General features: G+C 50.0%; 2 protein-coding genes across 2 annotated transcripts; one reads left to right on the top strand and one right to left on the bottom strand.

The window, feature by feature from the left end:
• Positions 1 to 1983: 1983 nt before the first annotated feature.
• On the bottom strand, positions 1984 to 11498 carry tmem134 (transmembrane protein 134). Its single transcript, XM_069191398.1, has 9 exons — positions 11410 to 11498; positions 10518 to 10594; positions 9549 to 9789; positions 8677 to 8744; positions 7061 to 7150; positions 6546 to 6622; positions 4544 to 4588; positions 3741 to 3794; positions 1984 to 2938 (listed from the first exon to the last, which is right to left on the bottom strand). Exons 3-9 carry the CDS (start codon positions 9756 to 9758, stop codon positions 2856 to 2858), a joined length of 627 nt encoding a protein of 208 aa, XP_069047499.1. The 5' UTR covers positions 9759 to 9789; positions 10518 to 10594; positions 11410 to 11498; the 3' UTR covers positions 1984 to 2855.
• aip (aryl hydrocarbon receptor interacting protein) lies at positions 11428 to 21897 on the top strand. The gene is made up of 7 exons (XM_069191397.1): positions 11428 to 11526; positions 14925 to 15110; positions 16710 to 16898; positions 17198 to 17374; positions 18326 to 18467; positions 19328 to 19541; positions 21389 to 21897. Exons 1-7 carry the CDS (start codon positions 11428 to 11430, stop codon positions 21396 to 21398), a joined length of 1017 nt encoding a protein of 338 aa, XP_069047498.1. The 3' UTR covers positions 21399 to 21897.
• Positions 21898 to 22006: the final 109 nt, after the last annotated feature.

The raw sequence follows: 22006 nt of genomic DNA, 5'->3' as shown, positions 1-22006 counted from the left end.
TCCATGAAAATATATCCAGGGTTCAGCTCTTTACTTTCTCAGTACTTTTCCTCTTATAACACAAGACATATTACAACGTACAGTATTAGACTCCTTTAGATTAGAGTACTTTACTGTGAGGTATTAGACTACACTACTTTACTGTGAGGTGTTAGACTGCAGTACTTTACTGTGGGGTATTAGACTACACTACTTTACTGTGAGGTGTTAGACTGCAGTACTTTATTGTGGCTTGTTAGACTGCAGTACTTTACTGTGAGGTGTTCGAATGTAGTACTTTACTGTGGGGTCTTTGTATTACGTTGCTATTAAATGCCGGAGACCCTCTTAGAATTACTGAGTAAAACAAATTATTTCACATCATGAAACGATTGTTTTGTGCAAGACCTCCAGGCGTATGAGTCATCTCTAGTCCCATGTAGCTCAAAATCATCCTGGTGTCATTTTTAACAGAAGCACTAGCTAGATTACTGATATTGGGGTTGTCCAGCTGTAACTGCGTTGTCGGCTTAATTCAACTCCTCTCGGGAATCTCTAGCACGGCTCGTTCTCCAGGGAAAACTGTCCTCTCAGGAATCTCCAGCACGGCTCGTTCTCCAGGGAAAACTGTCCTCTCAGGAATCTCCAGCACTTCTCGTTCTCCAGGGAAAACTGTCCTCTCCGGAATCTCCAGCACTTCTCGTTCTCCAGGGAAAACTGTCCTCTCCGGAATCTCCAGCACTTCTCGTTCTCCAGGGAAAACTGTCCTCTCCGGAATCTCCAGCACGGCCCGTTCTCCAGGAACAACTGTCCTCTCAGGAATCTCCAGCACAGCTCGTTCTCCAGGGACACCTGTCCTCTCCGGAATCTCCAGCACAGCTCGTTCTCCAGGGAAAACTATCCTCACAGGAATTTCCAGCACGGCCCGTTCTCCAGGAACAACTGTCCTCTCGGGAATCTCCAGCACAGCTCGTTCTCCAGGGAAAACTGTCCTCACGGGAATCTCCAACAAAGCTCCAGCTTAGCCTATGTCCAAGAGGAAACAACCTGTAAAGAATCACCATCACAGACTCACAACTTTTATTTTGAATGCTCAGGGGGATCCATAAGAAAGGTTAGATACAAGAGAAGGGCACTCAGCCCGTTGTTCCAACTGAAAAGGGTCTGTAACATCATTTGCCTTCACTGAATACCTATAGCAATTCCTGAGCCAGTCCTGGAGCAGGTGACTGGGGACTCAGCTTACATCCACAGAGGTATTCTCAAAACACTGGCTCTGGAGATGACTTGTGTCAACAAACAGACAAAGCCACGGAGAAGGAGGAACCGAAGGCCTGACAGCGAGAGACCAGTACCGACAGAAACAGTCAGAATTCAAGTTCAGACACCAAGAGACAGGTACTGAGAGGGACAGACAGAACCGAACGCCAGAAAGCGAGACACCGGTACCAAGAGGGACAGATGGAACTGAACCTCCGACAGTGAGAGACGGGTGTTGAGAGAGACAGGACTGTCCACATGGGAACATTCGAAAGCGAGAGACCTGTGTTGAACCAAAGGTCCGACCCATCAATGGCGAAACCAGTGAGGTTGACAATGAAGAAGACAGGAGACAGCCCCGATGGGGGTCGTCAGGGAGCCACTAGAGACTGAGGAACTTCTCCATGTCATGTTCTGTTCGCTGGGAGAGCTCTACTGGACCCGACCAACCTGTAACAAGATCCGAGACCCTCTTGACCCCTGCCTCTACCGGACCCACCCTTCCATGCTTTGGTCTTCTCATCAGGGTCCAGACTGACGCACACAGCCCCTCACAGCACACTGGGTTGCAGGGGGACGTTTTTTAAAGCTTCACTCTGAGAAAGATCTGAAGGTTTCATTCACCAGACAGCTTCTAGGTCCACACAGGGGACCATAACCCGTCCAACCTGAGTTCTGCTGGTACCTGCCAAGATCACAACCGGCCAGCAGAACAGAAGCAAGTCAAACCCCATACACAGATCATTTTTTATTTTTCTCAGTTTTTTATTGTCAGCTTCATCCTCAGTTTATTTTGGCACAGGTACAGAGACATGAAGTTTTCACTCTGTAAATGACAGACAGACACACTGAGACACAAACAGGCAGACAGACAGTCACTCCCACAGACAGACACTCAGTGGTTGTTCCACAGTACATCAGAGCCATTAAGGAATCACACAACAAGTTCATGAACAGGGACACTGGAAGAAGCCAGTCATTCCTTTCCACTGTAGTGATAAAACCCATGATTGTGCTATACGACACTCCCGAATGAATCATTGCAATATTAAAATCAAAACAGGAAACTCAAAAACAAAAAGAAAAAGTAGAAATACAGTAATTAGGTAAAATACTGATTAGTTATTAACTGGGATTATAATTAGACACCCAGTGACACTGACAGCAGTCTGAGACACTCCAAGCTGTACTGGACTGACATTACTGTGATCTTGATTAGTTATTAACTGGGACTATAATTGGACTCCCAGTGACAATGACTGCAGTCTGAGACACTCCAGGCTGTATTGGACTGACTTTACTGTTAGCTGGATTAGTTATTAAGTGAGATTATAATCATACTGAATTGACACTAACAGAGCAGTCTGAGACACTCCAGACTTTACTGTGAAAGTGATGTGTCAGAGAAGGAGGAACAGATAACCTGAATTACTATTATTTGAATTTACTTTTATTCTGCAGTTCAAAATAGACACAATGCAGAATAAATGTAAATGCATAAAAACTAAAAATACCCATAGTGAAGATGTGTTTTAAACAAATATGTACATCAAAGATGTCACAGAGAGGTGAGAGTTCAAACATGTCTTGGAGGTCAAAGGTTAAGAATTCAAATGTCACTTCTCGAAGTAAGGCAGGTAGAAGAACCGGAATCCTCTCTTCCCTTGGACAGCGCAGTAGATAAAGATGACATGATACACTGAGAGAAAGAGAGACAGGTTATTACTTACAAGGACTGCCTAGATACTCCAGTACATTAACACTGCACTGAGAGAGAGGGGTTAATACAGTACAGACACACTGACTGGACACTACAGTACATTAACACTGCAGTGAGAGAGAGGGGTTAATACAGTACAGACACACTGACTGGACACTACAGGACATTAACACTGCAGTGAGAGAGAGGGGTTAATACAGTACAGACACACTGACTGGACACTCCACTCCAGTACATTAACACTTCATTGACAGAGTTTGGTCTATGGAAGCAGTGTGGAACCGTGGTTCTGGACTCAGATATGGAAGGTTTTGGCTTTAAATTCCAGGTGAGATCTATGTCCACCTGTATGAGTCTGCAGGTGTAATCACTGCCCTTAACGTTGATGTAGTTAATTGATGGGACTACTGTGTGAAATCATCCAATATGTTGGAAGATGGTGTGACTAGCTGACTAGACCGTCGCTGCCCACTGTATTCTGTAGGCCAGGCTGTATACTGTTCCCATGAAGATCGCTCTCTTTCAAAGGCAAGAGGCTAGAAAATCACAGGGACTGACTGCTGCCGCTGCAATCAAGAATCTTTCCTGTGCAAGAAGGGACTGCTGGTCCCTCTGATACTCTGAGGTTAGGCTGAAGCTCATGTCCGATCGGGAATGAATGACAGCTGCCAAGGACCACTGCTACCAATACTAAACACACTTCAGAGACAGCTGGGCAACATTTAATGACACCCTGCATGAACCACATAACAAAACAAGTCCCAGATGATCCAACACGTACCTCCGGGAATGAAGAGGAGGAAACCAGGAACAAAGAAGATGGCACTGGACACACCTGGAGAGAGATCACACCAAGACACACTGAGACACCCCAAGATACCCCGAGACACACTGACACACTGACACCAGCTCCAGGAGACACTGAGACACTGAGACACTGAGACACTGAGACACTGAGACACTGAGACACTGACACACTGACACACTGACACACTGACACACTGATACCAGCTCCAGGACACTCTGAGACACTGACACACTGAGACACTGACACACTGACACACTGACACCAGCTCCAGGACCAGGACACTCTGAGACACTGACACACTGACACACTGACACACTGACACACTGACACACTGACACACTGACACACTGATACCAGCTCCAGGACACTCTGAGACACCGACACACTGATACCAGCTCCAGGACACTCTGAGACACTGACACACTGACACCAGCTCCAGGACACTCTGAGACACTGACACACTGACACCAGCTCCAGGACACTCTGAGACACTGACACACTGACACCAGCTCCAGGACGCACTGACAGACAAAGACAGATAACACACAGACACAACGACTGAAAGACAGACAGGACGAGAAACTGACTGAGCACACAGATAGCACACAGGCACACTGACAGAGAGACAGACAGGAGGAGAGACTGACTGAGCACACAGATAACACACAGGCACACTGACTGAGAGACAGACAGGAGGAGAGGCTGACTGAGCACACAGATAACACACAGGCACACTGACTGAGAGACAGACAGGACAAGAAGGGGGTATTATTTACCTGCAGCAGGATTCATCTGTACAGCTATACCAGCGAGTATCAAAGCTGGAACAGAGGGGAGGCACCAGGTCAGAGGGTAACAACACAAGATTTTCTTTTTTCTAATAGAATAGGACAGAACCAGTGGCCAGCAGGTCTGATTCTAATTTTATATCCTATTACTAATTATCCCCCTGCGGCAGACACGTCACCCCTAAACCACACCCTCCCCCCACCATAGACACGTCACCCCTAAACCACACCCACCCCCACCGCAGACACGTCACCCCTAAACCACACCCACCCCCCACCACTGACACGTCACCCCTAAACCACACCCATCACCCCCATTGCAGACACGTCACCCCTAAACCACACCCACCCCCACCGCAGACACGTCACCCCTAAACCACACCCACCCCCCACCACTGACACGTCACCCCTAAACCACACCCATCACCCCCATTGCAGACACGTCACCCCTAAACCACACCCACCCCCACCGCAGACACGTCACCCCTAAACCACACCCACCCCCACCGCAGACACGTCACCCCTAAACCACACCCACCCCCACCGCAGACACTTCACCCCTAAACCACACCCACATCCACTCCCCCGCCGCAGACACGTCACCCCTAAACCACACCCACCCCCACTGCAGACACGTCACCCCTAAACCACACTTTCCCCCCACCATAAACACGTCACCCCTAAACCACACCCACCCCCCCACCATAGACACGTCACCCCTAAACCACACCCTCCCCCCACCGCAGACACGTCACCCCTAAACCACACCCACCCCCCATCACTGACACGTCACCCCTAAACCACACCCACCCCCACCGCAGACACGTCACCCCTAAACCACACCCACCCCCCATCACTGACACGTCACCCCTAAACCACACCCTCCCCCACCGCAGACACGTCACCCCTAAACCACACCCACCCCCACCGCAGACACGTCACCCCTAAACCACACCCACCCCCCACCACTGACACGTCACCCCTAAACCACACCCATCACCCCCATTGCAGACACGTCACCCCTAAACCACACCCACCCCCACCGCAGACACGTCACCCCTAAACCACACCCATATCCACCGCAGACACGTCACCCCTAAACCACACCCACCCCCACCGCAGACACGTCACCCCTAAACCACACCCACATCCACCGCAGACACGTCACCCCTAAACCACACCCACCCCCACCGCAGACACGTCACCCCTAAACCACACCCTCCCCCCACCACTGACACGTCACCCCTAAACCACACCCACCCCCACTGCAGACACGTCACCCCTAAACCACACTTTCCCCCCACCATAAACACGTCACCTCGATACCACACCCTCCGCCACCATAGACACATCACCCCTAAACCACACCCACTCCCCCACCGCAGACACGTCACCCCTAAACCACACCCTCCCCCGCCGCACACACATCACCCCTAAACCACACCCACCCCCCACCACTGACACGTCACCCCTAAACCACACCCTCCCCCGCCGCACACACATCACCCCTAAACCACACCCACCCCCCACCACTGACACGTCACCCCTAAACCACACCCTCCCCCGCCGCACACACGTCACCCCTAAACCACACCCACCCCCCACCACTGACACGTCACCCCTAAACCACACCCTCCCCCGCCGCACACACGTCACCCGTAAACCACACCCTCCCCCGCCGCACACACGTCACCCCTAAACCACACCTGTCCCCCCACCATAGACACGTCACCCCTAAACCACACCCTCCCCCCACCATAAACACATCGCCTCGAAACCACACCCTCCCCCGCCGCAACACACGTCACCCCTAAACCACACCCCTCCCCCCACCATAGACACATCACCCCTAAACCACACCCGATGCAGACACGTCACCCCTAAACCACACCTGTCCCCCCCACCGCAGACATGTCACCCCTAAACCACAGCCACCCCAGCCGCAGACACAGACAGACAGACCGAGGAGAAGACAGAGAGACGGACAGACCCAGTCCAGTGAACAGCAGCAGGAAGGAGGCGCAGACGACTCTCCTGTTCTTCAGGATCAGGGGGTGTCGTGTCCAGCTGTGGAAACAGCAGCAAACTGAACGCCATGACTAACTGGACCCTCACCTGCTGTGAGGTCATACCCTTGCAGTGACACCCCCAGTGAGGTCACACAGTATCACAACACCCCCTTGCAGAGACTCCCGCTCAAAGTTGACCTCCCCCGTGCAGATTGACAACATCCCATGAAAGTCCCAGTCCCAGAGAAGAAGACAGGCAGGAGAACTGACCGACCAGCTCTGTCACGTCACCTCCAGTTGCAGAGTCAAAAACACCCACAGCTGAAGCTCCGAAGACTTACTCACACACTGCCTCCCCTTGTCCACACTCACCTGTCTGCTGCCAGCTGCACTTCCCCTCTGCCTGCGAAGGACTGGGAGGCGCTGTTTCCACAGCACTGCTTCCCACTGGAAAATGCAGTTCGGGACAGTGGAGAGACTTCTCCTTCAGACTCACCTGAAACACTCCCTATAGGACCGCTGGGTGCTGGAGCTCAGAGTACTGAAGGACCACTGAGAGCTTCGAGTGGACAGAGAGCTGGGATCCCTGAGAGACAGAGAGGTTAATACAGACACTGACTGGACACTCCAGTACATTAACACTGCACTGAGAGAGAGGGGTTAATACAGTACAGACACACTGACTGGACACTCCAGTACATTAACACTGCACTGAGAGAGAGGGGTTAATACAGTCCAGACACACCGACTGGACACTCCAGTACATTAACACTGCACTGAGAGAGAGGGGTTAATACAGTCCAGACACACCGACTGGACACTCCAGTACATTAACACTGCACTGAGAGAGAGGGGTTAATACAGTCCAGACACACCGACTGGACACTACAGGACATTAACACTGCACTGAGAGAGAGGGGTTAATACAGTCCAGACACACTGACTGGACACTCCAGTACATTAACACTGCACTGAGAGAGAGGGGTTAATACAGTACAGACACACTGACTGGACACTCCAGTACATTAACACTGCACTGAGAGAGAGGGGTTAATACAGTCCAGACACACTGACTGGACACTCCAGTACATTAACACTGCACTGAGAGAGAGGGGTTAATACAGTACAGACACACTGACTGGACACTCCAGTACATTAACACTGCACTGAGAGAGAGGGGTTAATACAGTCCAGACACACTGACTGGACACTACAGTACATTAACACTACACTGAGAGAGAGGGGTTAATACAGCACAGACACACTGACTGGACACTCCAGTCCATTAACACTGCTCTGAGAGAGAGGGGTTAATACAGTCCAGACACACTGACTGGACACTCCAGTACATTAACACTGCACTGAGAGAGAGGGGTTAATACAGTACAGACACACTGACTGGACACTCCAGTACATTAACACTGCACTGAGAGAGAGGGGTTAATACAGTCCAGACACACTGACTGGACACTACAGTACATTAACACTGCACTGAGAGAGAGGGGTTAATACAGCACAGACACACTGACTGGACACTCCAGTCCATTAACACTGCTCTGAGAGAGAGGGGTTAATACAGTCCAGACACACTGACTGGACACTACAGTACATTAACACTGCAATGAGAGAGAGGGGTTAATACAGTCCAGACACACTGACTGGACACTCCAGTACATTAACACTGCACTGAGAGAGCGAGGTCAATACAGTCCAGACACACTGACTGGACACTCCAGTACATTAACACTGCACTGAGAGAGAGGGGTCAATACAGTCCAGACACACTGACTGGACACTCCAGGACATTAACACTGCACTGAGAGAGAGGGGTCAATACAGTACAGACACACTGACTGGACACTCCAGGACATTAACACTGCACTGAGAGAGAGGGGTCAATACAGTACAGACACACCGACTGGACACTCCAGTACATTAACACCACTGAGAGAGAGGGGTCAATACAGTACAGACACACCGACTGGACACACCAGTACATTAATACCACTGAGAGAGAGGGGTTAGTGACAGAGGAGACAAGAGAAAGGATCCCTATGTAATTCAAATATGCAGTCAGAGAGACAGATTCTCAGACACAGCAGAGAACCAGACCTGATTTTGAAGAAGCTGTTGAAGGCATGTCCACCAGAACTCAACCCGTCCTCATCGTTCTGCAGGTTCTGATGGACAGACAGACAAACAGACAAAACCAGTTATTGCTTAAGAGGAAAGTTCACAATCACATCTTATTAACTCTACCATTCATTTACTCAAGGACACCCTGTCCTCTCTATGTTGTATTTCTCTTAGTATTTCTTTAGGGTGAGTTTCCACACAGACACCCACAGAGAGACTCCAGGGTCAGTGTCCACACAGGCACCCACAGAGAGACTCCAGGGTCAGTGTCCACACAGACACCCACAGAGAGACTCCACTGTCAGTGTCCACAGAGAGACTCCTACAGAGAGACTCCACTGTCAGTGTCCACAGAGAGACTCCCACAGAGAGACTCCAGGGTCAGTGTCCACAGAGAGACTCCACTGTCAGTGTCCACAGAGAGACTCCCACAGAGAGACTCCAGGGTCAGTGTCCACAGAGAGACTCCACTGTCAGTGTCCACAGAGAGACTCCTATATAGAGACTCTAGGGTCAGTGTCCACAGAGAGACTCCCACAGAGAGACTCCAGGGTCAGTGTCCACAGTGAGACACCCATAGAGAAACTACAGGGTCAGTGTCCACAGAGAGACTCCAGGGTCAGTGTCCACAGTGAGACACCCATAGAGAGACTACAGGGTAAATGTCCACAGAGAGACTCTAGGGTAAGTGTCCACAGTGAGACACCCATAGAGAGACTACAGGGTAAATGTCCACAGAGAGACTCCAGGGTCAGTGTCCACAGAGAGACTCCAGAGTCAGTGTCCTCTCCCTCTCTACCCTGTTCCAGTGTCTGTCCCCAGTCCCCAGTCCCCAGTCCCCCTGGTACCTGGTATTTCAGGCTGGACTGGTCAGCCTGTGCGGAGGAAGACACCCCGATGGTCGTGTTCGCAGTTTTGGCTGGTCCCGTGTTGGCAGACTGTCGTGTGAAGCTGAGCGTCCCAAACCTGGAACCGCCTTCAGCCCCCTCTCTCCCGACCTCGGCCTCCTCGTCCCCGTCCAGGGAGAAGGCGTCGTCAATATTGAACTGAGTCGCCATGGCAACTATAGTCGCCCGCCCGAAACTGACACTGAGGGGGACATGAACAAGGTCAGCCTGAACACCCCAAAACACCACCCCCGCTCGAGGTACAAGTCCTACAGCCCTGACTGCAGCTGGCATAGTGCTGTCTGGAGGTTCTAGAGTAATACTGAACAGTGCAGCACCACCGCACACTGAATTATACACTAAACCACATCAACAGTCCAACAGTCCTGCTAACTGTATAACGGACTATCGCAGGGTAGAATTTAGTGCCTTGCTGTAGGTGTAGTTTACTGTATAACACAGTATTATACTGTAGAATCAGTTTACTGCATTGTAGACTTAGTTTACTGCATCATGGGATGATTCTAAGTATAGTTTCCTGTAGGATGAGTACTATGGAGTGTTTAGTGTAGGCACAAATAACTGTAAACTGTATTTACTGAAGGCATTAATAATTGTGAAATATTATACTGTTGTGTTGGCACAGCTTGCTATAATAAAGTACAGTATACTGTGCTGTACCATGGTGTAGGTTTTGCAATCTGTACTGCACTGTATATTGAAGTGTACATGTTACTGTATAATAATGCACCGAGCTGTACTGTATGGTCTGTTGTGGGTATTTGGTGAGGGTGTATTGTACGTGTTACTGTATAACATGACACTCAGGTGTACTGTATGGTCTGTTGTGGGTATTTGGTCACGGTGTATTGTACGTGTTACTGTATGATAACGTATTGAACTGGGAGCCCCAGTCCCAACTGGTCTTACTTCTTTCCCGCTTGCGTATCCGGTCCTAGCACCGTTCGATCCTGACTGCTTCTCCTCCTTCAACGAGTGTTGCAGTCCTGAACTCAAAAACCAAAACAAATCATTAAGTATTTTTCGCAGATCCAGCACAACCCCGGCACTCCAAAACTTAAACTTCTCAAACTTTTCCTCTTTCCAGAACGGCGATCGACAGGCGATGTCTGGTTTGAAGAAACACAGAAAGGCACGAATAATCGATATAGGAGTCTGTGCAGCTACTGGCTCGTCTGCCAATCGGTGTCCGCGTCATCAGAACAGAGCGACACTGAGACACTGACACATAGACACCAGCTCCAGACACTCGGAGACACTAACACACTGAGACCCACTGACACTAGCTCCAGGACACACTGAGACACTGTCACCAGCAGCTCCAGGAAACACTGAGACACACTGATACTAGCTCCAGACTGACAGACTAACACAGACACACACTGAGACACCGAGACAAACTGACACCAGCTCCAGGACGCACTGAGATGTAGTAAAACACAGCCCTACTTTGACAGACAGAGCAGTGGGTAGGTGTGGTGAGGAGATGCATTCTGTGGAGTATATTTTGTATCATTTTTAGGTCATGTTTTCATCCACCCATCAATTTTGTAACCACTATATCCATAACCTTTTCATTTTATGTTCACATTTATACTGTAAATAGTGTATTTATGGTAAGTTAATGTTAAATATTAGTAAGTATTTGTCATCTCCAACACTGTTGATTCATGTTTATAAGCTGTAGGGTGTTGCCCGTACAGTATAGAGCTGTTTATACAACGGAGAGACTCGATCCGACACGATTCATCACGAGTCGATCAGAGAGACCCGACTGAAGCCGAGTGGAGCCGAGCTTTACCGAGTGAGGGTTACAGTCATGGAGGAGCAGATAGCGAGGCTCAGTAAGGAGGGGATCCTGAAAAGGGTGATCAGCGGCGGCAAGGGAGAGCTGTCGGCCTTCCTCGACGGAACCAAGGTAGGAAGCGAGTCGTTTTGATGGTAGAGGCTGTTTGGACGTGTTTGAATCCTGGCTATCTTAGGTCCTGGTTGCAACACAGAAACCGGATTCCGTTTCACAGCCGTGATACCGCCTTCACAGCTGAGCTGAATAACGTTATGTGCTTTGTGTCTTCGTTTACACAAAATCCAACCTTTTAAATATTTTTATTTCACAATATTTCCCTGCTTTTTTGAGGCAGAAGGTTCCTAAGCCCTCGGGACGAGCTCTGTGCGTTGGTGGGATGTCGCTGACCGGATATGCTTTGTGTCAAACGTCCGGCTGTCTTGCTCACGCTTCTCGCCTTTTTATTGGTCCATTCACCTGTCGGTCACGGTTTCCCCGCACGTTTATTGGTCCGGGTCTCTGACGCTGTTTTTCATTGGTTTATGTTCCTGTCCGTTTTGGCCTCTCCTGGGTTTGGTACTAACCAAAGCAAAACACTTGGAAAAAAAACGTATTTTTTTTAGCATAACTTAAGTTATTAATCATTCATCCACCAAAAAAATAAATAAATAAAAGCATCGATGTTGTTCCAGTGATTAAGTCACTTATTTTACAACAAGGCTTGTCTGGGCTTTTAGCAAAGCGGTTTTCAGTACCAAAAGTATCAGTTTTACACTGTGCGATTACCTGGGGGAGGTGTTAAAACAATATACTGGGCCGGATTTTTTGTTGTACCGGATTTAACGTATTACAATTCATGAGCTATTATTGGTCCTATCCCACGGGAACCCAGTTTACCTGCACTGCTGACCTGGAGTAATTGACTTCTCCCAGTGAAGTGACACACAGCAGCCCCACTGCACAGATCAGGGCAGCAGAGAGGAACTGCTGCACCAGGGGGGTTGTGGGCGATCTTTAGTATGGAGTGGAGTTTATTCAACACAGTGGTGGGTGGGGGTGGAAATACAGATCTGCTGTATTAACCCCTCTCTCTCAGTGCAGTGTTAATGTCCTGTAGTGTCCAGTCAGTGTGTCTGTACTGTATTAACCCCTCTCTCTCAGTGCAGTGTTAATGTACTGGAGTGTCCAGTCAGTGTGTCTGTACTGTATTAACCCCTCTCTCTCAGTGCAGTGTTAATGTACTGGAGTGTCCAGTCAGTGTGTCTGGACTGTATTAACCCCTCTCTCTCAGTGCAGTGTTAATGTACTGGAGTGTCCAGTCAGTGTGTCTGGACTGTATTAACCCCTCTCTCTCAGTGCAGTGTTAATGTACTGGAGTGTCCAGTCAGTGTGTCTGGACTGTATTAACCCCTCTCTCTCAGTGCAGTGTTAATGTCCTGTAGTGTCCAGTCAGTGTGTCTGTACTGTATTAACCCCTCTCTCTCAGTGCAGTGTTAATGTACTGGAGTGTCCAGTCAGTCTGTCTGGACTGTATTAACCCCTCTCTCTCAGTGCAGTGTTAATGTACTGGAGTGTCCAGTCAGTGTGTCTGGACTGTATTAACCCCTCTCTCTCAGTGCAGTGTTAATGTACTGGAGTGTCCAGTCAGTGTGTCTGGACTGTATTAACCCCTCTCTCTCAGTGCAGTGTTAATGTCCTGTAGTGTCCAGTCAGTGTGTCTGGAATGTATTAACCCCTCTCTCTCAGTGCAGTGTTAATGACCTGTAGTGTCCAGTCAGTGTGTCTGTACTGTATTAACCCCTCTCTCTCAGTGCAGTGTTAATGTACTGGAGTGTCCAGTCAGTGTGTCTGTACTGTATTAACCCCTCTCTCTCAGTGCAGTGTTAATGTACTGGAGTGTCCAGTCAGTGTGTCTGTACTGTATTAACCCCTCTCTCTCAGTGCAGTGTTAATTGTGTTAACTACTGTCACTATGTGATCTCGAACAGCCCATCCTGAGGCAGCAGGCTGTCCCAGTCCTCAGGGGGGTAGCTGCGTCAGAATGCGTAGGCTGCAAAGGAGCAAGGAAAAGTGTATTCCATGCTGAAAAGACAAGAAAACACAACGTTTCGACTCCACAGCCGACTCAGGATGGGCTGTTCGAGATCACATAGTGACAGAACCCGAAGAAGGCTCCACAGCCGAAACGTTGTGTTTTCTTTCTTCTCTTTTCAGCATGGAAGAAACCTTTACTTGTTCCTCTCTCTATTCTGGAGTTGTGATCACTGTTCACTCTCAGCTGCGCGGACGCGCGCCTTTTTTTTAAGCTGCGGCGCAGCAAACTCAGAGGGACGTTTTCTGTGCGGAAATAATTTTGACTGTGACTGTGAATTTTCCCGTTAATGACCTTCACGTGTATCTACGGTTGTGGCTCTAGTATGACTAATTTCGTGTCTTTTACATAAGTTAACGCACTATATTATACTTTCGCCATTTCCTGTTTACATAATGTGTAGCGTCATTGTGAGGCGTTGCGTAAAAAGACAATTGTATCATATTTGAGCCGTATTGAACCGCCACCTTGCCTGCATGAAACGCAGATTGCGAACGCGGATTCAGTCTGGTGAACATTATAAAAACAAAGTCTCGACACCGGCTGGAAGAGTTACATTTAGACATGCTCATGGGATTAATATTAATCTCGACGTGGAGTACACGCGATGGTTGTCGTTGAAAAACAGGCGCCAGAAATGATAACTGAACAATATGGTTGTGTACAGCACGAGTTAGATTTAAACTTCAGTCGGTAAGAAAGAAGTGAAGACTTCTGTAATTTTCAGTGACATACGGACTTGCTGTTTTTTATAGTGATTAGTGAACTGTTGAACTTGACGGTCGAAGTTGAAGATATGCTGTGCGTGATTTGCATTATACCTGCTATGTTGTGAATAAAAAAGTCCGTGGTAAAACTGTATGCATTAGCGTGCACAATACTAAGTACGTAAGTAAGCGGTTTATTGCAAACCACATCAATCAACTGTTGAACAAACATCAAAGGAAATATAGAAAAATAGACATTTGCACGTGGTAAATTGAATCTTCAAGAACTTCATCAAAGTTTTTTTTAGCATTCGGGAGGTACGGTTCACGCATAATTAATGACATTACTGAACAGCAAACAATCAAAAATTCAGATAACGTGCCAAAACAAACAGACCTTCAGGGGAGTCGTTAAATAACACAATTTTGCAATTATCAGTCAGCTCAATAGGTAGTACTTGAAAATCTCTCTTAATACTACATGCTGTACTGCGGGTACTTCCTTTTAGTTAACTATTGCCAACTTTCACAAAATCAACAACAGATATACATGTCATTATGCCCCTTGGGCCTTGCCTGGGGTCTTTTCGGTCAATCGCCAAGTTCTCACCTGGGACCGGTCGACGCCCTAGGCATCCTGCACTACAGCTTTTTACACCACTCAGCCCCGCTGGAGAAAAACCATCGAGGGGACATTGGTGGATGATGTCCTGTCCGCTCCTGTCCTGCAGGTGGTGTTTCACTATCGCACAGCCCTCTCCTCCGATGGGACGGTGCTGGATGACTCTCGGTCCATGGGGGGGCGCTGCAAGCCCATGGAGCTCATCCTGGGCAAGAAGTTCAAGCTGGCTGTGTGGGAGACGATCATCAGCACGATGAGGGAGGGCGAGATCGCCGAGTTCGCCTGTGACACCAAGGTACCGGCGGTGTGATGAATCGCGGCTGAGCCCCCGTGACCGTCGGCAGAACCAGCAGAGCCCGAAGCTGCTGCGTGTCCCCAGATCACCTCGCGCTTGAGGGTTACCCCTGAGCCCCTGTTCACGCCAGCGGCCAGTGCCTCTGGCTCTCTGAGGTCAGGAGGAATTACCCGCTCGGTGGTGGGCGGTACTCCTCTCTTGCCACGGCCTTCAGACCACCCAGAACCACTCAGGAGCCCGCAATCGACTGAAGGGGTCTGGGCTACGGATAGTGGGGTGTCTTCATTGAGTGGCATGGGGTCAGGTGTTGGGGTGCATCAGTGGAGGGGTGTGGTTTCAGGTATTGGGGTGTCTCAGTGGAGGGGTATGGGGTTGGATATTGAGGTGTCTTGGTGTAGAGGTATGGGGTCAGGTATTGGGGTGTCAGTGGAGGGGTATGAGGTCAGGTATTTGGGTGTCTCAGTGGAGAGGTACAGGTTCAGGTATTGGGGTGTCTCAGTGGAGAGGTATAGGGTCAGGTATTGGGGTGTCAGTGGAGGGGTATGAGGTCAGGTATTTAGGTGTCTTAGTGGAGAGGTACAGGTTCAGGTATTGGGGTGTCTCAGTGGAGAGGTATAGGGTCAGGTATTGGGGTGTGTCAGTGGAGGGGTACAGGGTTGGGGATGGGGGTGTCTCAGTGGAGAGGTATAGGGTCAGGTATTGGGGTGTCTCAGTGGAGGGGTATGGGGTTAGGTCTTGGGGTGGCTCAGGGGAGGGTTAGGGGAACGAGACTGAACTGGATGTGAATGAGCTTGCAGTGTCTTGTCTTCACTGTGTCCGCAGTCAATCAGTTCAATTCAAGACACTTTATTGGCACGACCCATGAGTGAATCAGTGTTGCCAAAGCAAAACAAATACAATTAACATCAAATCTACAGACATTTACAATACAGACACATCATAAGATATTTACATGTAAACACATGGAGCATTATTGAGAGCCAGGCTCACTGTTCCTCAGGCTGTGACAGGAGATCACATACTGGGCTGCCAGTTCAGCTGAGTTCCTTCCTCCATCTCCCAGCAGGATTGGGAACTGACAGGTGTGGAAGTGCTGGGGATTAGATCAGTAAAGTTGGTGAAGAATGTCTAATCCCAGAATATCTGTCACAGTGCAGCAGGAAGTGCACCTCTGTCTCTGTTTCTCCCTGCTGGCAGTGGGAGTACAGCCTGTCCTCTCTGGACAGCCAGGTCTGTCTGTGTCTAGTTTCTATGGCCAGGCTGTGGTCACTGAGCCTGTTCTCTCTGGACAGCCAGGTCTGTCTGTGTCCAGTTTCTATGGCCAGGCTGTGGTCACTGAGCCTGTTCTCTCTGGACAGCCAGGTCTGTCTGTGTCCAGTTTCTATGGCCAGGCTGTGGTCACTGAGCCTGTCCTCTCTGGACAGCCAGGTCTGTCTATGTCTAGTTTCTATGGCCAGGCTGTGGTCACTGAGCCTGTACTTCCTCAGGGTCTGTTTCTTTTCCCTGTTTCTTATCTTGGTCAAATATTCGGCTAGTGTGTATTGTCTGTTTAGGGTTCTGTAGCATTCCAGTTTATGTTGTTTTTCTGTCTCTCTCCAGCACACAGCTGTGTATCCCCTGGTCTCTCAGTCACTGAGGAACATTGCTGAAGGGAAGGACCCTCTGGAAGGCCAGAGGCACTGCTGTGGGGTCGCCCAGATCCATTCCCATCATTCCCTGGGGCATGCTGACCTTGACCGCCTGCAAAAGGAGCACCAGCCTCTTGTCTTCACTATAGAACTGCTGCAGGTCAGTCAGTGTGTCTGTATTAACCCCTCTCTCTCAGTGCAGTGTTAATGTACTGTAGTGTCCAGTCAGTGTGTCTGAACTGTATTAACCCATCTCTCTCAGTGCAGTGTTAATGTACTGGAGTGTCCAGTCAGTGTGTCTGGACTGTATTAACCCCTCTCTCTCAGTGCAGTGTTAATGTCCTGTAGTGTCCAGTCAGTGTCTGTACTGTATTAACCCCTCTCTCTCAGTGCAGTGTTAATGTACTGGAGTGTCCAGTCAGTGTGTCTGGACTGTATTAACCCCTCTCTCTGTTTAAGGTTCTGCCCCCAGGCTCATACAGACAGGACGCCTGGGCAATGTCTGATGAGGAGAAGTTGGCTGCTGTTCCTATTATACATGAGGAAGGGAATGAACTTTTCCGCCAGGGCCAGATCACAGCTGCTGTAGAGAAATACCACAATGCCATCGCCTGCCTGAAGAACCTGCAGATGAAGGTTATCATGATGTAATTAACAGATCTGTGAAGAGAAAACCCCTCACCCAGAGCTGCTTCATACAGAGCCTTCTGATGAAAAACCCCTTCTCTCAGAGCCCCCTCACTCAGACTCCCCTGACACAGACTCCCCTGACACAGACCCCCTGACACAGACCCCCTGACACGGAGCCCCCTGACTCAGAGCCCCCTGACACGGAGCATGTTTGTCTAATTCCAGAATATTTGTCACAGTGCAGTACAAAGCCTCTGTCTCTATTTCTCCTTGCTGGCAGTGGGAGCACAGCCTGCCTGTGTCGCCCAGTTTCTATGTCCAGGCTGTGGTCACTGAGCCTGTACTTCGTCAGCCTCTGTTTCTCCTTGCTGTTAATTCTCCTGGTCAGATGTTAAGATAGTGTGTGTTGTGTGTTTGGTGTTCTGTAGCATCCCAGTTGGTGTCGTGTTTGTGCGTGTCCCAGTGGGTGAAGTAGTGTTTGTGTTGTGATTTGTCGCTGTGCTGTGGCTGGTGGCAGTGAGCCTCAGGACCAGCTGCCTCTGAGGGCTCTTCTTTGGGATCAGCTCTTGACTCAGCGGGACTCTTGCGGTGATAGGAATTCTGGTCACTATTTTTCAGGTGTAACCACTATTTGAATACTCTGCATATTTCTTAGAAATGTTTATTGGCCTCATTCGGCCCTGTACGGGCTGTTTGAGGTTTGTCTCTGCACATGGAGGATGTTTCTACATTTGTCTCATTTAGTGTAACCCAGCTCTACAAGCAGACCATCACTTCACTGCCGTATAGGGCAATGGGTTTGATCACACTTTCAAATAATCACAACCAAATTTGAATGGGGGTGGTTGATGTTGTAGAGCCTACTTCTAGTGGCATAGATGGCCAGTGTGTCTCCTCCCACCCAGAGTCTGCACTGATCTAAGAGTGCTGTAACAGTGATCTCTCTGTGTCCACCAGGAGCGGCCGGGGGACCAGGCCTGGATCCGTCTGGACCACATGATCACCCCCCTCCTGCTGAACTACTGCCAGTGCCGGCTGCTGCAGGGGCAGTACTACGAGGTGCTGGAGCACTGCTCCTCCATACTGTACAAGTATGAAGGTACTGTAGCCCTGCGCCGCGCCGTGCTGTAGTATGCCCTCTAGTCTGGCTCTCTGACACTGGTGTGACCAGGCTGAGAGAAGACAAGGAGAAGAGACGCTGACCAAATATAGGCACAGTGACATACTAAAGTGTGTTTACCCCTCTCTCTCAGTGCAGTGTTAATGTACTGGAGTGTCCAGTCAGTGTGTCTGGACTGTATTAACCCCTCTCTCTCAGTGCAGTGTTAATGTACTGGAGTGTCCAGTCAGTGTGTCTGGACTGTGTTAACCCCTCTCTCTCAGTGCAGTGTTAATGTACTGGAGTGTCCAGTCAGTGTGTCTGGACTGTATTAACCCCTCTCTCTCAGTGCAGTGTTAATGTACTGGAGTGTCCAGTCAGTGTGTCTGGACTGTATTAACCCCTCTCTCTCAGTGCAGTGTTAATGTACTGGAGTGTCCAGTCAGTGTGTCTGGACTGTATTAACCCCTCTCTCTCAGTGCAGTGTTAATGTACTGGAGTGTCCAGTCAGTGTGTCTGGACTGTATTAACCCCTCTCTCTCAGTGCAGTGTTAATGTACTGGAGTGTCCAGTCAGTGTGTCTGTACTGTATTAACCCCTCTCTCTCAGTGCAGTGTTAATGTACTGGAGTGTCCAGTCAGTGTGTCTGTACTGTATTGACCCCTCTCTCTCAGTGCAGTGTTAATGTACTGTAGTGTCCAGTCAGTGTGTCTGTACTGTATTAACCCCTCTCTCTCAGTGCAGTGTTAATGTACTGGAGTGTCCAGTCAGTGTGTCTGGACTGTATTAACCCCTCTCTCTCAGTGCAGTGTTAATGTACTGGAGTGTCCAGTACGTCATAGTGCCTCTCTCTCTTTCAGACAATGTCAAGGCGTACTTCAAGCGAGGGAAGGCTCATGCTGCGGTGTGGAATGAGAAGGAAGCCCGTTCAGACTTCGCCCAGGTGCTGATGTTGGACCCCTCACTGGCGCCAGCTGTGAGCCGTGAGCTGCGGGACCTGGAGAGGAAGCTGAAGGAGAAGGAGACAGAGGAGAAGGAGAAGTACCGCCGCATCTTCAGCAAGAGCACCGCCCTGTGAGTCACAGACAGAACAGGAGGGGGAGAGGGGCTGGAGTCTCTGATCTCTCAGTATCTCTGCCTCTTACTTCTAGCAATGGTCACTGAGCCTGTCCTCTCTGGACAGCCAGGTCTGTCTGTGTCCAGTTTCTGTGTCCAGGCTGTGTCACTGAGCCTGTCCTCTCTGGACAGCCAGGTCTGTCTGTGTCCAGTTTCTATGGCCAGGCTGTGGTCACTGAGCCTGTCCTCTCTGGACAGCCAGGTCTGTCTGTGTCCAGTTTCTATGGCCAGGCTGTGGCCTCTGAGCCTGTCCTCTCTGGGCAGCCAGGTGTGTCTGTGTCCAGGCTGTGTCATTGAGTCTGTCCTCTCTGGGCAGCCAGGTCTGTCTGAGTCCAGTTTCTATGGCCAGGCTGTGTCACTGAGCCTGTCCTCTCTGGGCAGCCAGGTCTGCCTGAGTCCAGGCTGTGTCATTGAGTCTGTCCTCTCTGGGCAGCCAGGTCTGTCTGTGTCCAGTTTCTATGGCCAGGCTGTGGTTTCTGAGGCTGTCCTCTCTGGACAAACAGTTCTGTCTGTCTCCAGTTTCTATGGCCAGGCTGTGTCACTGAGCCTGTCCTCTCTGGACAGCCAGGTCTGTCTGTGTCCAGTTTCTATGGCCAGGCTGTGGCCTCTGAGCCTGTCCTCTCTGGGCAGCCAGGTGTGTCTGTGTCCAGGCTGTGTCATTGAGTCTGTCCTCTCTGGGCAGCCAGGTCTGTCTGAGTCCAGTTTCTATGGCCAGGCTGTGTCACTGAGCCTGTCCTCTCTGGGCAGCCAGGTCTGCCTGAGTCCAGGCTGTGTCATTGAGTCTGTCCTCTCTGGGCAGCCAGGTCTGTCTGTGTCCAGTTTCTATGGCCAGGCTGTGGTTTCTGAGGCTGTCCTCTCTGGACAAACAGTTCTGTCTGTCTCCAGTTTCTATGGCCAGGCTGTGTCACTGAGCCTGTCCTCTCTGGGCAGCCAGGTCTGTCTGTGTCCAGTTTCTATGGCCAGGCTGTGTCACTGAGCCTGTCCTCTCTGGACAGCCAGGTCTGTCTGTGTCCAGTTTCTATGGCCAGGCTGTGGTCTCTGAGCCTGTCCTCTCTGGACAGTCAGGTCTGTCTGTGTCCAGTTTCTATGTACAGGCTGTGGTCTCTGAGCCTGTCCTCTCTGGACAGCCAGGTCTGTCTGTGTCCAGTTTCTATGTCCAGGCTGTGGTCTCTGAGCTTCTCCTCTCTGGGCAGCCAGGTCTGCCTGTGTCCAGTTTCTAGACAGGCTGTGGGCAACTAGCCTGAGGAACCTTGAGTGGGCCTCTGTAGTAAAACTCCACCCATCCGTTATCTAACCACATTGTCCAATCCAGTGTCACAGAGGAGCTGGAGCCTAGAACCGCCCTTGGGCACTAGGCAGGATACACCCCGGAAGGGGCGCCAGTCTATCGCAGGTTACACAGAAAAACACACACTCACACCACGGCCAGCTTTCCCAGAATGCAGTGAATCTACCAGTAGGTCTTCGGCCTTTAGGAGGAAATTCGAGTACCCAGAGGGATGTGAACATAGGGATAACATACAAACTCCATGCAGATAGCTCCCCAGGAATCAAACCAGGGCCTCAGTGCTGCGAGGCAACTATGCTAACCACTATACCACCTTCTAATAATAATCCAATTTAAAAAATAGAGCTGCAGTCCAGTATGTGCTCTCCTGCCAGTGAAGCTCTTCAGCTTGAGTTTGGAAGAAGGGAGCACAGAAGTGGGGTGAAGGAATGGAGAGGCCAACAGGACGCTTGAATGAATTAAAAACCACTCTGCTCATGTGTTCTGAGAGCCCGCTGCTTGTCTGTGTGTTTCTCAGGGCCGAGTGAGGGCGCTCTCTTGCGACGTCAGGCCGGGCGAAGGAAGCGGATGTTTGTACTGCTGCCCAGGCCTAGCTGCGGCCAGTCTGGGTTAGCCTCCCTGTGAGAAGACGTCCCAATCTCCCCTCGCGTCCCGGTCCCGCCCGAGCCCTGAGGCTGACCGGGGAAGGCTCTGGACTCCCTGGCCCGGCCTGCTCCTTACGAGCTGCTGTCTTCGGCTTTCTCTCCGCTGGCGTGAGGAGGCAGCCACCCCTGACTTGTGCTCGGCCCAGAGCCGCGCCCGGAAGCACAGGGATGCCGGTCCAGCGCAGGGCTTCTTCCTAAACTTGTATAGAAACATTTAAACATATATATTTAACCCTTCCTTTGTAATTCCTGTATTTGTACCAATATGATTTTGTTGCTGCAATATTCTGTTTATGTCGTGGACTGTTGTCTTCAGTTGCCAAGCACAGTTGTATATAAACTCTGCACTGTATCGCAAATATTAAACCCATTTATCCACCTTTCTGACGTCCGAGGCTCTGTAGTTTGAAACACCCCTCTGGCCAGGCACCTTGCTGATTCTCTACCTGTTTAATCCAGAGACACTTGCTTGGCTCCTGTCTGTCCCAGGA

The sequence above is a fragment of the Lepisosteus oculatus genome, chromosome 6, assembly GCF_040954835.1.
Source record: "Lepisosteus oculatus isolate fLepOcu1 chromosome 6, fLepOcu1.hap2, whole genome shotgun sequence".
NCBI classification, from domain to species: domain Eukaryota; kingdom Metazoa; phylum Chordata; class Actinopteri; order Semionotiformes; family Lepisosteidae; genus Lepisosteus; species Lepisosteus oculatus.
This window is presented reverse-complemented; position numbering and strand designations above follow the sequence as displayed.

Excerpts from the sequence above, each read along its gene's own strand:
- tmem134 (XM_069191398.1), bottom strand. The coding sequence starts at position 9,758 with ATGGCGACTCAGTTCAATATTGACGACGCCTTCTCCCTGGACGGGGAC. Across the intron at positions 7,151-8,676 it reads AACAGCTTCTTCAAAATCAG|GGATCCCAGCTCTCTGTCCA; the intron begins GTCTGGTTCTCT and ends TCTGTCTCTCAG. Across the intron at positions 2,939-3,740 it reads CCTCCTCTTCATTCCCGGAG|TGTATCATGTCATCTTTATC; the intron begins GTACGTGTTGGA and ends TCTTTCTCTCAG.
- aip (XM_069191397.1), top strand. The coding sequence starts at position 11,428 with ATGGAGGAGCAGATAGCGAGGCTCAGTAAGGAGGGGATCCTGAAAAGG. Across the intron at positions 17,375-18,325 it reads TGAAGAACCTGCAGATGAAG|GAGCGGCCGGGGGACCAGGC; the intron begins GTTATCATGATG and ends TGTGTCCACCAG. Across the intron at positions 18,468-19,327 it reads CATACTGTACAAGTATGAAG|ACAATGTCAAGGCGTACTTC; the intron begins GTACTGTAGCCC and ends TCTCTCTTTCAG.